The following is a 17,595-nucleotide window of genomic DNA, read 5'->3' on the forward strand; positions in this document are numbered from 1 at the left end:
ACACCCTCTTCAACCTCTACATGAGCCCCCTCGCAGCCATCGCACGCCAACACAGCCTCAACATCATCTCCTACCCCGACGACACCCAGCTGATCCTCTCACTCACCAACGACCCAGCCACCGCCAGAACCAACCTACATGAAGGGATGAAAGACTTAGCCGAGTGGATGATGAACAGCCGCCTGAAACTGAACTCAGAAAAGATGGAAGTCCTCATCCTTGGATCATCACCCTCTGCCTGGGACGACTCCTGGTGGCCCCCTGCCCTGGGCAGCGCACCCAAACCAACGGACCACGCACGCAACTTGGGCTTCATCCTGGACTCCTCCCTCTCGATGACCAGACAAGTCAACGCCGTCTCATCATCATGTTTCAACATCCTACGCATGCTCCAAAAGATCTTCCGATGGATCCCCACTGAAACCAGGAAGACGGTCACCCAGGCACTCGTCACCAACCTACTGGACTACCAAAACACCCTGTACACCGGAACCACAGCCAAACTACAGAAAAGACTCCAACGCATCCTGAACGCCTCCGCACGGCTCATCCCGGACATCCCCCGGCACAGCCACATCTCCGGACACCTGAGAGACCTGCACTGGCTCCCCGTCAGCAAGAGAATCATGTTCCGACGCCTCACCCACGCACACAAGGCCCTCCACGACCTGGGCCCCAGGTACCTCAACAACCGCCTGACCTTCTACACTCCCACCCGCCAGCTTCGATCGACCAGCCATGCCGCCGTTCCACGCATCCGAAGAGCCACCATGGGAGGAAGATCCTTCTCCTACCTGGCAGCCAAGACTTGGAACTCCCTCCCCATCCACCTCTGTCAGACCCAAGACCACCTCTCCTTCAGGAAGCAACTCAAGACCTGGCTGTTCGAGCTGTAGCTGACCCCCATCCCCCAAGCGCCTTGAGATCCTCCGGGTGAGTCGCGTGCTATACAAATATCTTGATTGATTGATTGATTGAGAGAGGCCAATGAATGTTTTTTCAGACCAAATTACTCTTGCCCTTTGTTAACTTTTCACTAATGTATTTTTTTAAAGAAAGTTCTCAAAGAAATAGTATGTTTAAATTTAGCTGAAACAGTTAAATCGAAATGAGCCCAGCTGGAAAGGGTTGTTATTTCCAAATACTCTGTCTTTTGCATGCAACTTATTTGAGTGAAAGAGGACAGGGGTTTCATTTTTTTTTTAACGGGTAAAGATGGAGAGATTGCCAATAGTTATTGGGGTGTTAGGTTTGGCTTTTTGCCAAATGGCTTGTCGGAGCAGGAAATTGCCAAAGTATATTAAAAATGGGCGTGGAAATTTATTGTTCTGCCGTTTTAAACCGAGTGGAAGTCGGTGTGCTCTTTGTATTTGGGAGTCCCAATCCCAGTCAGAGAGTTCTGGAAAGGCTTGAGGTAACAGTTTCACCAGAAATGCCCTTGGGTCAGACCCCTCTAGCCCTTCCGGAATTCCATAAACTTTAAGGTTGGATCTCCTTTGCCGGTTTTCCAAGTCCTCGACTTTCCCCTGTAGTTGGGTTAGCTGGGCATCATGACGCTCCGCAGTGAAACCTATCCGTGATGTCTCCTCTTCTACCGCGACTGTGCGTTGCTGAAGCTCTATTATCTCCTGTGTGACGCCCCTTAAGCTGGAGGTTAGATCTGATATGGAAGTTTGCAGTTTTACGTTGTCACTTTTCAGTTGTTGATAGTGCTCTTCCGATTCTCCCCTTTGGCTAATCAGAACTTTTAATATAGTATCCAGCTGGGAGTGGCCGGTGTTCCCCGTCCCAGTCCCCTCTGTTGGGTTCAGTGTCTCATCAGATGATTTATTTGGGTTTGTATTTATATTTACAACAACTGGCTGATTAGAGCCTGCAGCTGATGACAAATGATCCTTCTCTCCTGTGGCTGACTTAGAGGGAGTGCTCCTGGGGGTTTGCGCACTGAGTGGCCCCTGTATGGGGACCTGTGACGTCTCATTATCTGTGGGGCTACCCCCTGAAAGCCTTAGCGCCATGCTCTTGACTAGCCCCTTGGCCTCAATCCATTTCTTTAGCGGACTCTTGTCAATAACCAGTTTTTTAGCAGCTAGGGGCACTACTCCTGCAGGACGCATCAGGTTAGACAAAACTTTCCCCCTCTTCTTGTAGCTTGCCTTGGCTTTGCCTCTACGTGTCCGTGAGGACACCCTGATCAAAGAGTTATCTGTAGACTTATCCATCTCCTCCTCCGTCTCATCATCAAGGTCCTCAAAGGAGGGCTGCTCCTCAACCAATTCCAGAAAGGAATCGCCAGTTTGACGCACCCCAAGCCCAGTATCTTCTTCCATCGTGCCTGTGCCTATGCCTATTGGGCCCCCCAACGCAGAAGCTGTGGCAGTAGCCGTAGAGATATCAAGCAGAGTCCCTCTAGAATTCCCGGAAGCGCCGGGCAACATTGTGCAAGTTTCTATTGAGGGTAGCCCCCCCCCCCTGCCGCATTAACTCCTTCTGTTACCTCAGGGTCCTCTAGGATCTCCTGGGTCACTTGAGTCTCATTGCCCCTAGGAGAAGTGGCGAAGTCATCGCAGTTGACTTTATCCAATAATGGCACCGTTGGGGGGACTGGCGCTGCTGGCCCTGTTTCTGTGGTGGGGGCGGTTCCATCCTTAGACAACCCTGGTGGTGGATGTGATAGCGCCTGTGTTTCAGTTTCATCATTTATTGCTATGGGAGTGTCTTGTGTCCTGACACTAAGCGGAGGGGCTGATACCTTCCCCGAAGACACCCCAGTCTTTGAGACATCACCAGTGTCAGCACAAACGCCCTTCTGAGCAAACACTTTTGGTATTGTTCCACAGTTTGTTAGTACAGGAGGGCGCAGAATCGCCTTACGTGCCGCCTTCCTGTTGCTCCCCTTCAGAATCACAGAATCTTGGGATGCGTTGTGCGAAGATAGGGGCTGTAAGGAAGAAGCAGGATTCGCCATGAAATTCACCTGGGCCAGCACTGCTGCCGCCGCCACCGAGGTTGTTGTAGTAGGTGCTGCCATTGATACAGCTATCGCGGGGGCCAAGGTAGCCAAGGCAGTAGAGGCTACAGAAATAGAGGGGGCGGCCGCCGCCGCTGCTGCTGCCGTTGCGGAGTTTTTTGTATTCCGCGTAGTGCGCGATGGATGTTTGGGCGACATAACCCTATGCAGACGTGCAAGCGGCGATGTAGCTACCTTCCGTGTCCCAGAGGTGGCAGAAAGCCCAAGCAAATCGATCCTAGATCTGGCGAGCCAGTTTCCAAACGCTCGCCAAACAGCCGGAGGCAACCACTGCATCCGTTGCGTTGCCGCCGGGAGGCCGCCGGAGAGCCTGCTGAGGAGCCTGCAGGTAAGAGGGACGAGAGAGAGAGAAGCCGAGATGCCGATTTCTTTTAGTTTTCTTTTCGAGCCAGTTTCCAAACGCTCGCCAAATCGCCGGAGGCAGCCACTGCATCCGTTGCGTTGCCGCTGGGAGGCCGCCGGAGAGCCTGCTGAGGAGCCTGCAGGTAAGAGGGACGAGAGAGAGAGTAGCCGAGATGCCGGTTTCTTTTCGTTTTCTTTTCGTTCTCGCTATTGCTTTTGCTTTTTTGCTTTTGAGAATTCGGTTGCGATGTCGGTTAAGCTGCTGCTGAGGTTATCCTAGCAGCCTGCTGTCTCCAGTGTGGAGGGGAGAGCTCTCGGTCTGCCGCGTAGCAGAGTCCTCACTCCGCCATCTTAGGACCCGCCCTCAAAAACGAGGACAGGGGTTTCAAAGCAAATATACCCCCTTAGTGGTCAACATGTTTCTGCCTTCAATTAACTCCAGCCGGAGTTCCTGGGCATCTTCAGGACAAATAGACAAATCAAGTCACTCTGCATTAAATCATAGAATATATCAGATAGATATACTTGCCGTGAATGTGAATATGAAACAGATGGGTGAGTAGTACACCATCTCCATCTGGAAGGAACAAAACTAAAAGTCAGTTTATATAACTGATGCACATGGAGTTCCCAAGGCGCAATCTTATTTTACCCCCTAAAGCCATTTGTGACGTGAGATTGAAAGGCAAAATTGGGTTACCTGATGGAGGAGTTAAGTTTTACCTCTCTTCAGCCATACAGTACCCCACAGCAGTCTCAGTTATTAAAACTAAAACACAAAAAAGTAAAGACAGATAGCAGTGTTGTGTGGCCAGCATTAATGCCTAGTCTCATTTACGAAATATGGCAAGAGACACACAGCCATGTAATAAATATAACTCATTCTGTCTAGTTGTTTAAAAGCAGAGAGAACTACGTGAGTCTTACTCAAAGTTAATTGTATCCCATGTATCAAAACGAAAAAATGTGCCATTATCCATGGCACATAATTCTCCTATAATCACACAGTTGATTTTAAAAAAAAAAAATTTTCAAAACCTTTATTGTACCTTAGTTTCACACAGCTTTTGGCCTACAACCCATGGGTCCGGCCGCAATCTTGTTTCAGCAGTTGCGTATCAACAGGATAAAGCCTCAAACTGGTTGCCATGTTCTGGATTCAGCAATTTCACAATACATTAAAGGCACATAATTCGCAATAGTTTGCTGATCTATATAGGTTTGGTTTTCTATTTTATAACAATAACAACGTAAAACACAAAGAAATCACATTGCGGTCATCAATGATTAATTAGTTGCGCACTAGCTGAGTCTTTGAGCGTTCCCACTGTGTATACCTACACTTACTCCCTTAGAGCTGGCCACAAATACAATTCTAGGAATGAGTGTGCTCTCGTGTTTATGACTCTTCTGGGCCCTCGCCCTTTTAGTCTCTCAATTCCTTGTCATCTAGGTCCTCAGTTCCTCCCCGTGTCCCATGGCCTCCCCCTCCCTTGTTTCACCTTTAGATTCCATTAGTCATCCTCCCCCTCCTAATCTGATGTTGTCGGGTCTTCCTCCGATAGGGGCTCACAGATCTCCCCTCTGTACACATTCCATGGGGTCCAAATTTTATTCCATTTCCCTGGGCATGCCCGGCTGGTGTATACCGCCCTTTCTGTTATCATCACCCTGTCCATGTTCATGCACCATTGTGTTTTCGTTGGTACTTCACCACCCCCACCGCTGCGCAATGTCCCGTTTGGCTATTATCATGCCTAAAGTAACCCAAAGTTGGCCATGTCTGGACATATCGTTGGGTCCCCACACATTCAGTAGACACTTTCGTGGCTCGGGGACCAGGGAGGTCTCCAAGGTCTGTGATATTGTGCGCATTATTTGCCTCCAGTATTCCTGGATACGCGGGCAATCCCATATTGTGTGGAAGAATGTACCCTCCTCCCCACAACCACGAAGACAGTAGGGATGCTGTGCTCTGTGTATGCGATGTAGCGTGGATCTCGTATAGTATACTCTATGTAAAACTTTAAGCTGTACGAGCCTTAATTTAGCAGAGATGCCAACTTTTGGCGACCCCAGTGCTTCATTCCATTCGTGTTCATCCATAGCATCTATGTCACCCTCCCATTTGTCTTTCAATTTAAGCATGGGGTCCGGCAAGTTGTTAATTAACTTACGGTATATAAGTGACGTCGCTCGTTCAATCATATAATCCGTGAAGAGGCGATCCTCAAGCGGGGAGGATTCCGGCACCCCCGTTCCAGGGGGGATGGCAGTGAGCAGTGCGTGACGTATCTGAACGTAGCAGTATGACTCCTGCGCCCCCAGGTCGTACTGTTCCCTCAGTGGGTCAAATGGAATTACCTCTCCTTTTTTCCATAGGTCTCCCACCGTAGATATCCCTATAGTGTCCCAATGAGAGAAGCCCTTGCTGTGCCTCAGGTTTCCCAGGGCCCGACAGTCCCACAGTGATGTGAGTTTGGTTATTTTTCCTTTCCAACCTAGCGCCGCTAGCGCTGTATGCCATAGCGTTACGGTAAGTCTCGTGGGTCCCACCAACTTGCGCACCCTTCGCTGGTCATAGAGTGGGACCAGCACACTATTTGTGCCAAGTTGCACCCTGTCTGCCTGGAATGCTGGCTCATTTTGCGGAACATGAATCCATTGATTTATGGTTTTCAATTGCGCTGCCCAATAATACAGTTTTAGATTCGGCAGCGCGATTCCCCCGTCAAACCATCCGCCGTGCATTTTAGCCTGTGCGATGCGTGCCGGGTGGTTACCCCATAAAAGACCAGACACCAATGCCGCTACTTTCACGAAGTATCCTGGTGTCACCGGGTACCGTGTGTTTTCAAGTACGTATAAAAAAACGGGGCAGGGACATCATTTTATAAAGTGCTGCTTTACCCAGCATCGTTAGGGGCAGCCCCGCCCAGAATTTAACGTCCTGCCTAAGCCGTTCCATGGGTACACTAGCATCCCTCAACATGACGCCATTGTGGTTATGGAGAAGGCCCTTGAAACCAGAACGGCTCCAGTCCCAGTACCCACGCAGTTTATCATAGAACTCTTGAGAGTAGCTATGATGAAAAATTTCTTTATGTTTCAAGGCGAGTGCTTTTTACAAACCAAGGGAGTAGCGATGGGGGCTACTTTTGCCCCTAATCTGGCCATACTTTACATGGACGATTATGAGAAACGGGTCATCTTCAGTGACATGAATCCATTCGGACACCACATCAATATGTGGGTCCGATATATAGATGACGTACTTTGCTTGTGGAGTGGCACGCGAGAAGTACTTATGCTATTCCACGTTTGGCTTAACTCACAGAGCACGGACATACAATTCACCCTTGAGGCCAATCAGGAGAAGATTGCATTTCTGGATATAACCATCTTTTACAATCCTGAAACGAAGTTACTTGAGACCACCTTGTTTCGCAAACCAACTGAGCGGAACTCATTACTTGAATATAATAGCCACCATCCCAGGGGGCTTAGAGACAACCTGCCCGTCGGACAGTTTCTTAGGATCAGACGGAATTGTTCCTCAAAAGAGAACTACATGCTGGAATCGCAAGATCTTACAGACCGACTAACAGCACGGGGCTACCCCACAGGTCTAACAAAACGTGCACGAAAAAGAGCCTGGTATAGTCCCAGAGAGCATCTACTGAATTGCGAAAGCAAAGAAGACTCAGCTGCTGAACGAATCATCTGTGTAACCACATTTTCCACCCGTAGTAATGATATAAAAAAAGTTATCAACAAACACTGGCGTTTGGTAGCAGATGATATTGGACAACAGACACCACCCTTACACTCTTTCAAAAGAGCTCGAAACATCAGGGATCAGGTGGTACGTTCATTTCTTCCCACACCTCCAAATCCAACCATCCAATCATTATGGCACCTTCCTCCGGTTGTGGGACACACCAGATGTGGTACATGCACTGCATGCGCAACCACAATCCAAACTAAAGATCTGAAGTACAGAGGCAAAACGTATACCCTGAAGTCACATACTAACTGCAACTCCTCAAATGTTATTTATTGGATCAAGTGTCCCTGTGACTTGGCATATGTAGGCCAGACCCAGCAAAAGGTTAAAGCCCGTATTTTACAACACGGCAGTAGGATCAGGTGCCAAGTACAGGGTGCCCCCCTAGTGGATCATTGCACTTTGAAAGGTCACACTCCAGAGACCTTACTATGGTTAGTTCTAGAAAAAATCAACCTTGACCCAAGGGGCGGGAACATCGCACGCATCCTAACTCTAAGAGAATCCAAGTGGATGACCATTTTGGACACTATCCGAAATGGCCTAAATGAGTCAGAGAGCAGCCATGCCCAATTAGCTACCTTCGGTCGCTAACATATGAATACGTCTGCTATCTGAATGGGTGACCTCTCTATGTGTCATGCAAACTAATCCCTTGTGACCCTCCTGTGCGTAGGGTCGTAAATTTGGATTAACGAAGCTGAGTAATTGTATTGAGTATCAGACATACTATGTGCAAGAATCCTGTGTGCTGTCTACCCCTGAGATAGTTTACACACTCTTCACTTTTTATACATTGATGTTCTGAATAGGTCATGGATATTTAAAGAGATCTTCACCCTCGTGTTTGGGAGGTGCATCTCTTCTCGAACACATGACGCATCGTGTATTTGTACTGATTATAATGACCTTTTTATGCCAATAATTCCACAGTGATGAATGTATGATTACCTTTTTACTATATATAATTTAATGTCAGAAATAATGGAAGAGACTTTCACCCTCTTGGTTGAGAGGTGCATCACTTCCATCATTAAATGAATGTAGTATTTCTACTGAGGTCCCAGGTACCTATAACTCCGATTTTCCATGATCACCTCTAAAATATTTGGCTTCATTAATATTGATCACATGGTGTATCAAGTACCTATTCCTGTGTAAAACATATGTGAAGTGATTTTCACCCTCGTGTCGGAGAGGTGCATCAATTCCATTATTTAGGAATGAATAACCACTACTGATGCCGCAATATATTCATTACATTATAGAAATAATCTGGCTTTACTGAAATCAGGACATAATGCACGAAGTATTAGTCCCGGTCAATCCAGTTCGCCGCGGCTCACTCCTTACAATCAGGTTGCCATTAGCAACGTCCTGGACTCTGTGTCCTTCATTTATCTCTCAGATAGAACCGGAACAGCTCTGAGGGCATCACGTTGCCACTAGCTACGCTCTGAAGGTATTGTCCTTCCTTTATCTTTATCTACCTCCCCATAGCCACGCCCATTCGCTTGCAGCCAGCAATCGCGGAAGGACGGAAGTTTTGAGCTCCGTGATCTGTTCACACACGGTAAGACGACCCCCGGTTTAGGCATCTCCTAAGTCAACCGAAACCCTCACCGAGTCGGCAATAACCCTTCACTCACTCTTGTCTCATTATCCATAGATGCGGTGAACGCGATGCGATCTGTATGGACGCTCCGCCCAGACAGGATATATTTGTGAAACTGCATACCTCTAACTCCCACGGGCTATATATAGGTAAGCCCTGACTCCAAATGGTCTATGTCTCATATATATTTACGGCCTATTTTGTGATCAATCCACTAATACTTGTCCACCCGCCCACAGGTCCGGGTTGCTAAAACAAGGTGATTAATCTTCCTTAACGAGCCTACGCTTATCTTCTGCAGCTAGGCTTCCATTTGTAACACCGCAAATCCTAAAACCAGGTGAGCCCATTTCCCCTGTCTAGACTTGAGCCACAAAACCTGTGATGTAGTTTTAGTTACACCCCCTGGTTTAATATTTACAGATGCGGCATTTTTGAGGTGACTAGTAATCCCCAGGTCGCGCAAGAACAGGATATTCGCAACCTAGTGGTCTGGATAGGTACGCCCCAATTTCTACATCAGGTCGCAATGTATAATTGAAGTGGTGTTCGGCCTACTAATATATGTCCCCCTGCCTGCAGATCCAGCCTGAACGTCCAGCATTTATATTGTTGTCAAGGCCATGAAATTTGCTCTACATGAGCAGGTATGTTTTCTTTAATTTGTCTAGTGATCTTATTTTCCCATAGATCTCCGTCATTTACAGATTACCAATTCAGTATATCCCTGTAAGGCCCAACTGTCCCAGAGCCGTACGACCGCTCACGGGATTAATAATTCCTACTGAATAATTTGGTTTCCTCGTGGTCGAACCAGGATTGTTGTGTTTGTGTAGGTCAGCCTGTACACACTAAATCTCCTCAAACTAGATACCACTCTTGGGTTATATTGAATGATTTGAAATGTATAGTCAAGGGTTGATTCTTCATATTCATTTTCAAATGTATAGCTTTTATATGCTTCATAATTTGTCTATTTGTATATAGCCATGGTAATAATTTTAGTCATGTACTTACCGCTCACTACGGTAATTTGACATTGATGGTCGGCGAGTTATACCTTATTGTTTTTAAATTTCCAGATATTGTAGTGCCCCTCTGCTGATTACCTTGTCCTGATGAAGACCCCGCTGTAAGGCTCCAATTACGCCTACAAGTGTAGCGTGGGGTCGAAACGTCGACGGCTACTTTCATATTTTGTTTTGTTGGCACTCCCCCATGATTCTGAATACTTCGGTGTCAACAGAAACAGTTTAATCTCTTTGGGATATGTTATAATCCCTCATTTTTTGGCTCAGAGATCTGAAGCCACGAAACCATATTGCATTGTGAATTAATTTTGCAATAGATGATTTGTCACTAATTCTACTTCCTCACTGTCCCTTCCCTCACAGCATCACGCTATCCCACCTTCCTTCCCTCCTTGGGGCACTTGTATTCACTAAATGATACAGCTCATGCATTGTGATTGATTGACATTGCCTGTTATGACATTTGATTGATCTATAATAAATTTAGGCAAATGTATCAAACTCTACTGGGACCCTTCTTTCATATATCATTTAGCACCCAGGTCCCATGTGGATTTCTTGGGTAAAACCCCCCCTTAAACTAGTTCCATGGGTGGCGGCAAATTTTTCTGCATAAATTCCATTGGGTCCATTGTAACATGGATGCCCAAATACTTAAAGGAACAGCCAGCTGCCCATAAGGGGCAGTCTGCGCTCAATGCCGGGACCGGGCCCCTCAGAACATACATCTCCGATTTAGTCCAGTTCAGCGTGTATCCCGAGACCTTGCCATGCTCATCACAAAGAGTCAGGAGCGCCGAAACTCCACGTTCTGGATCCGTTAGGTACACCAGCATGTCGTCCGCGTATAGGGAGAGGCGGTCTTCCCAGCCCTCTGCCCAGTGTATTCCTTTCAGTAGCGGCGTCAATCGTATCAAGGTTGCCAAGGGTTCTAAAGCGACTGCGAAGAGTAATGGTGACAGGGGGCATCCTTGACGGGTGCCTCTCCCCAAAGGGAATGTTCGCGAAATGTGACCATTTGATACCACATGTGCAACCGGTTTAGTGTACAGCAGCCTGACCCATTCTATAAACTTTGAACCGAAACCCAGACATGCTAGGACCTCGAACAGATAGTTCCATTCCACTAGTTCGAAAGCCATCAGTTAGAAAACAATCTAGTTAGAACTATACTTTTTCACTAAATAGTGGCTAAACATCAGTTTGGGAACATGATAATACAACAAAATACAAATAAAAAACCTTGACTCTTGGTTTTTTATTTGTATTTTGTTGTATTATCATGTATTGTGAAGCTTGAATATGTCATTAGTTTTTAGAAATAAACTGATGATTTTAATTGCTGGTGCATATTAGAGTGTTTTTAAATGTTGCATGATTCTATTATATTTCACACAGAGTTCCCAAACTGACGTTTAGCCACTATTTAGTGAAAAAGTATAGCTCTAACTAGATTGTAAGGTTAGTCTCTAGGTCGGATATAGCCTCCCCCAAACATCTCAGGCTGCTATATTACGACATAAGGGATATCCTTAGGCTCAGGGACTTCTTTTCTTTTAACTTTGTCTACCCTGTCCCATATTGGTTCCGAGGGTACCTCCCTCCTTGTGTTTTGGTCTATGTGTTTTATGCCATCGCCCAGCGCTAGGAAGTAGTTGATTCTCGACAAACTATTATGGACAGTGGAGTGGAAGGTGTATTGTCTCTCTTGAGGGTGAGCATGTCGCCATATATCGATTAGACCCATAGCCGTCAAGAATCGTTGGAAGCGGGAGGGTCCCCCAGTCGGGGCCGTCGCCGGGAATTTGTCGAACTGTGTGTGTATTGTGGCATTAAAGTCTCCCCCAAGTATAACGTCCCCCTCTGGAAGGGTCAGGAGAAATTCACCCAATGCTGGAAGCTTTACCGAGTGAAGCGCCGGGGGGATGTACACCGAGACCACGTTGATGAGCCGCCCCTCCCATTGTCCCTGTAGGGCCGCAAAACATCCCTGCCCATCAGTCTTGGTGCCCAGTGGAATGAATTGTGAGGACTTCTTGATTAAAATGCCAGTACCCCGAGAGCCAGAAGTGAACTCTGAATGTACTATCATTTTGTATCCTCTCCTGTCCAGAGCCTTGGAAGCCCCTCCCGTTAAGTGTGTCTCTTGCAAGAGTGCTAGGACTGGCCTCTGTCTCTTCAGTGCGGTTAGTACCAGGCCGCGTTTCACCTTATCTCCCAGACCTCTTACATTCCATGTCAGCATTCGGAGGGGGGTGCCTTGTGATTTCGACTCGTCCCCCTCCGCACTACGTATCAGGCCGTCTGCCATAGCTAGTCATGTATTTGTGTGTGTGCCTATCATGGCTTGTGGCCCAGGCTCTTTGTTTCTTCCTGTCAGCTAAGCAGCGTAGATGTAAAACTTCATATCTTGACCTTACATGTGGATTTCTAACAAATACTAAACAATCCCCCCTCTCCCCCCCTCCCTGCCTCCCTGCTTAATGGACCTTCAACTGCCTGCCTCCCCAACTGAGCAGAGCGCTTAACCCATCCCAAAACCAGAGTACTTGCGTGTTGGGGGAGAGCGTCTCCCCAGGCAGGCGGCATCCCTGCACTCTTCCGGGTTACCCAGGCCAGCGTCCAACCGCGACCCTTGAGCAATTAGTTCAAGCAAAAGAAGTCAGCGTCCATTGTTGCACTATGTTATATGTTATGTTATATGTGGATTTATAACGCGCTCCGCTAGTCAAGACTGTCCTGGCGCGGGAAAGAAACTGAATCAGAATGGAAAAGGAGTCTGCTATTCATGAACTTGAAAGAGGTGAGTTTTGAGCAGTTTTTTAAAATTGGTCAGATTGGGAGCGTGTCTAAGGGCGTCTGGCAGGGCGTTCCACATTTGAGCTCCCTTTACCGTTAGAGATTGTCCACCCAGGCGGACTCTTCTGAATCTGGGGACGACCACCTGCTTTTTGGAGGTAGATCGCAACTGACGGGTCGGGAGGTAGAGTGTGAATCTTTTGGCTAGATAGGAAGGGCACGGTCCATTGAGGGCTTTATAAACGATGACCAAAAATTTAAAGCGCACTCTTTGTGCCACAGGAAGCCAGTGAAGCTCCTTCATCTGTTTGCGAACGCTGAGTCTCCTAGGGATGTTAAAAATTAGTCTCACCGTAGCGTTCTGGACTACCTGTAACTTTCTGATCGTATAGTCAGGAGCCCCTATATAAAGGGTGTTTGAGTAGTCCAGACGGGAGAGTACCAGAGCTCTGGCTACCGTTTCTTTGGCCGTTTGTGGAAGGAGGGGAAAGAATTTGCGAAGAGTGGTCAGGGTTCCAAAACACGTCCCCGCCAAGCGTGAGATCTGGTCGCGGAAACATAAGTCGGCTCCGAACCAAATACCCAGGTTCTTGGCAATCCCACTTTCTCCCGTTGGGCATGTTGATTCACAGGGCCAAATAGACTCCTTAAAGTCAGTGGGGAATTGGCCGTAAAGCAGAATTTCTGTTTTATCCTCGTTGCATTTGAGGCATGATTTAGCTAGCCAGGCAAATACAGAGGATAGGCATTGGCGTACTCCAGAGGTGCACAAGCTCTCCTTTTTCCAGGTGAAGAGAAGCTGGGTGTCGTCGGCGTAGGCCATTATCTTGGCACCAGTGTTCCCTCTAACCTGCGCGCCTGCGCTCATGCGCACCTTTAAGGCACGGAGCGCGCAGTGCCTCCAGTGGAGCGCGCAAACGTTCTCGCTGCCGCCCGCTTTTAAAGCGCGAGCGGCGAAAAACGGCAATTTACTCGTTGCCAGAGGCCTTTGTGAAAGTATTCCTGTTAATCACAGCGCCAGTCAGGCGCTGCAATTAACAGGAAAACTTTCACAAATGCTCACAATCATCCCGCAGCCTCTCGCCATTGAGAAAAGACATGTAGCAAATCCAAAAGCACAACGTGTGCTTTACACGTTTTGCTTTCAGACGTGTTTCATTTCTTTTCTAAATAGAGCGCAGCAGGGTGCTGATTGTGGGCCATTGTGAAAGGATTCCTGTTAATTACAGCGCCCATCATGCGCTGCAGTTAACAGGAATATTTTCACAATGGCCCACAATCAGCACCCTGCTGCTCTCTATTTAGAAAAGAAATGAAGTGCGTCTGAAAGCAAAACGTGTAAAGCACACTCTTCAGGTGCTTTTGGGCCTGGTATGACAGAGCGGGTACAGCTGCCACGCTGTGCCCCAGCAGAGAATAGCAGCCGGTGTGCCAGCGTAGGGCCCATGCAATAGCTGCTGATTGCTGTGGCTCGGGATCCGCACTCCTCTACTGCTTCCGTTGTGAGGCTGCTGCAGAGCTCTCCCCTCTGATCCTGGAGCGGTTGCCGCGTTCCGAGGGAACTGAAGCTTGAGCCATGTATACATTTGTAGTGCGGGATGAGAACAGCAGCGTCTATGCAGAGGTGTCCAAGATCCTCCTCTCCACCGGGCAGGTGAAGAGGTTTAAGAGGGACAATCCCAGATTCAACCTGATGCTGGGAGAGAGGAACCGGCTGCCCTTCGGGAGGCTTGGTAAGGATCATTCAGACAATGCTCCATTCTACTACCAGCTCCAGACCCTTCCCGTGCATCCTCAGTCAACTCTCACCAACAAAAGCACACCCACCCCTACGTATGCTGCTGCTTCTTTCTTATTTTTTCCCTACATATGCCTACTTCTTGAAACCGAATCAGGCAGCTTGTTTATGCTATTCCTTTTCCCCACGCGCGTTCCTTAATTATTTCAGAAGAGATCTAGGACGCTTTCCGTACTTGGAGAAAGGCGAGACGTGGTCTAGAATAAGTCACGATGCGAGAGAGAAGTTGACTCGAGCAGCGACCTGTACCATTTCTCCTGAATATAACGCTGTAAATGGTTTGTCCGGTATTAAGTATGTTCCCAGAGGTTAAGTGTTCCATTCCTTTTCGGAGAGCGTGAACCAAAGGACCGTCTCTCCGTTTGGATTCCTTAATGCAGATGTTGTCATCCATGGCAGCATTAGAAAAGCAAGAACGGCATTTAGGCGAAGGAGGGGTTTCTTGGGGTACTGACCCAACACTGTAAAGAGGGATATTGTAAATGTTCAGAAATATAACTTCTGAATAGATGCTTTCAATGTTTGGTATATCTTATAACGAGTTAGAAAGTTTTTTTAACATGATTTTATTATTATACTCCTTGGTTCGCCAAGAGGTTGATCTAGTACCCTGTTGACCTTCATTCCGTTTCTGCATTTAGTATACACTTGTATTTACGCATGATTCTTTAAGAATATACTTGACAGCGACTTTGCCAGTGTCCAATTTTTTGGGGGGGTCTTTTTGAACCTATTCCACACCGAGGATTTTGCACTACTTTCACAGACACTATTCAAGCAAGCATGAAAAGCATGCTTAGCAAAATTAGCCAAAGCACTAAGCCTAGTAAAAGCATGTTGTAAATTTATCATATTGAGATTTCTACTGTCATATTATCGTGAGTTTCTGTCACTTAGCTGTTGCCTGGTGTCTGAGTAGGATTTTATATATTCCCACAGAGTATCGAACAGTTTCCATCAAGTACATTTATATAGATCTATTTCAGTGAGTAAAACTCAGATTTTAAGTGGATACTGATTTTTTTTTAACTAAGTCTGAGGTGATGAGCAGCATTTTCAATTATTCTATTTACACACAAATACGTGTTGGTACGCATTGAACGCTCTTGACCTGAGAAAATTTACTATGTGTATATAGAGATAACTCTAATCCCTAGCATATGCAGTGTACCTTTGTACTGTCTACCATTCCTATGTGACTCTTAGAGTATAGCCATTTGTATCTCTTCCTTGAGTGACTTTACTACCTGTACATTCGCAATTTTTCTTTCACTTTGTATCTCTTCCTTGTGTGACTTTACATCTTGTACATTTGCAATTTTTTCTGTTTGTATCTTTTGTGTAATGCATGTAATCCTAAATCCTTATGTTTTGCAACTGGTTCTTATGTAAAGAGCTCTGACACCTTCGGGTAAAGTTTGCGCTATATAAAACCGCAGAATCGCAGGAGGTTAGGCTGACCAGAGACTAAAAACCCATCTCCTACATCGATAGCTTGAGCATTAGCCACAACCACAACCATAAGAGCGGAAGCATTTTCAATATTATTTACAACTTGATGCAAAAGACAACCATTGACTAGGCCAATAGTCTTGGCTTTTTGTAGGTGTAATGTTACTTGTATTATATATCTGGATGTAATGACAGAAGCAGCAAAATATTGGTAGGGTTGCACACTATGCGATGCACATATTTTTAGTGTAATTGCCTTTAAGCCACACCCTTAATTGCATCGGTTACGCCCCTTTGAAAGATCTCAGAGTATTTCCATCCCTCTCAAAGCCCTAGTCTACACACGCGGTCAGGTCCTTGGCGCACATAGCCTTGGCTGCAGCGCACACAGACCTTACTCTGCCGCACACAGAGGAAAATAATTAGAGGGAACATTGCTTGGCACCCCAGCTCTCTGCCAGCCGGATCAGAGGAGTTAAATAAATATTAAATAAAAGGGGACTTACGGTCGACCCCTGGGGTACTCCAGTTTCTACCCCTCTATTAGAGGAGTGAAATGGGGGTAACCAAATCTGTTGGGTACGGTCAGATAGGAAAGACCTGATCCAATCTAAAACCGTGCCCGAGATGCCAATGTCCTCCAGCCTAGATAAGAGCTGGAGGTGGGGCACCGTGTCGAACGCGGCAGAGAGGTCCAAAAGAATAAGGGCCGCTCTGCCGCCTCCGTCAAGGCATTCCCTGATGGCCTCAGCCATTTCCACCAATGCCGTTTCAGTACTGAAAGAAGTGCGGAACCCTGATTGGGCCGGATGAAGGGCTTCCGAGGATTCCACGAATCTCTCAAGATGCCGGAATGCCGCTTTTTCGCAAACTTTGGCAAGGGCTGGTAGGAGTGATATGGGCCTGTAGTTGGAGGTGATCGATGGATCTGCGGAGGGTTTTTTTATCAGAGGGAGAAGTTTGGCTTGTTTCCACTTAGTGGGCACAGTTCCTGAAGTTAGGGATTCATTAACCAGGGCGGTGACCATGGGGGTAATTACTTCAGCTATTCCATTCAGGACCCTTGCAGGGCAAGGATCTATAGGTGACCCTGACTTCAGAGTTTTTAATATGGCCATAACATCTGTACTTTCAACCTGAGTGAATTTGGTCATTTCTGCTTTAACCCTTGATATTAGGGGAAGTGAAGGTGGAAGAGGTTGGCAATTTAAGGCTAGATCCGATTGCGGGGCAAGTGGCTGGTCAGGGTTATTCAGACTGTCTTGAATTTTTTGAATTTTCTCGATGAAGAAAGTGGATAGTTGTTCGCACCAGTCTGTGGATGGTGGGATTGCCGTCTTCTCTGCTACTGGGGCAGTAAAGCTTTTAACTATGGAGAAGATTTCTCGACTGTTGTTTTTGGCTTTTTGAATTCTAGACGCGTAGAATTCCCCTTTCGCTGTTTTAATCGCTGCGTAGTAACTTTTTTGGGCTGCGCGAAGTTCCGTTTTAGCAGTGGGACAATAATTATTTCTCCATACTCGCTCTAGCGCCTTACATCCTGTTTTTAAAGTTTTTAGTTGTTCAGTATACCAGGGGGAAGTGGGTGTGATCCTATGGTTGTTTTTACCTTTGCTTTTTGGCAGTGACTTAATGGAGGAGTCTATCCAGGATGAGAAGTTGTCTACAGCTTCATCCAAGTTTAGTGCTCTCATTGGGGTGGAGTGGGTGAGGGCCTCCACTAGATCTGGAATATTAATT

At 46.9% G+C, this 17,595-nt stretch overlaps 1 protein-coding gene across 1 annotated transcript; it reads right to left on the bottom strand.

The window, feature by feature from the left end:
* Nucleotides 1-1,202: 1,202 nt before the first annotated feature.
* On the bottom strand, nucleotides 1,203-2,330 carry LOC147733261 (uncharacterized). The gene has a single exon (XM_086956172.1). It carries the CDS (start codon nucleotides 2,328-2,330, stop codon nucleotides 1,203-1,205), a length of 1,128 nt encoding a protein of 375 aa, XP_086812298.1.
* Nucleotides 2,331-17,595: the final 15,265 nt, after the last annotated feature.

The sequence above is a fragment of the Lissotriton vulgaris genome, chromosome 2_1, assembly GCF_964263255.1.
Source record: "Lissotriton vulgaris chromosome 2_1, aLisVul1.2, whole genome shotgun sequence".
In the NCBI taxonomy this organism is placed as follows: domain Eukaryota; kingdom Metazoa; phylum Chordata; class Amphibia; order Caudata; family Salamandridae; genus Lissotriton; species Lissotriton vulgaris.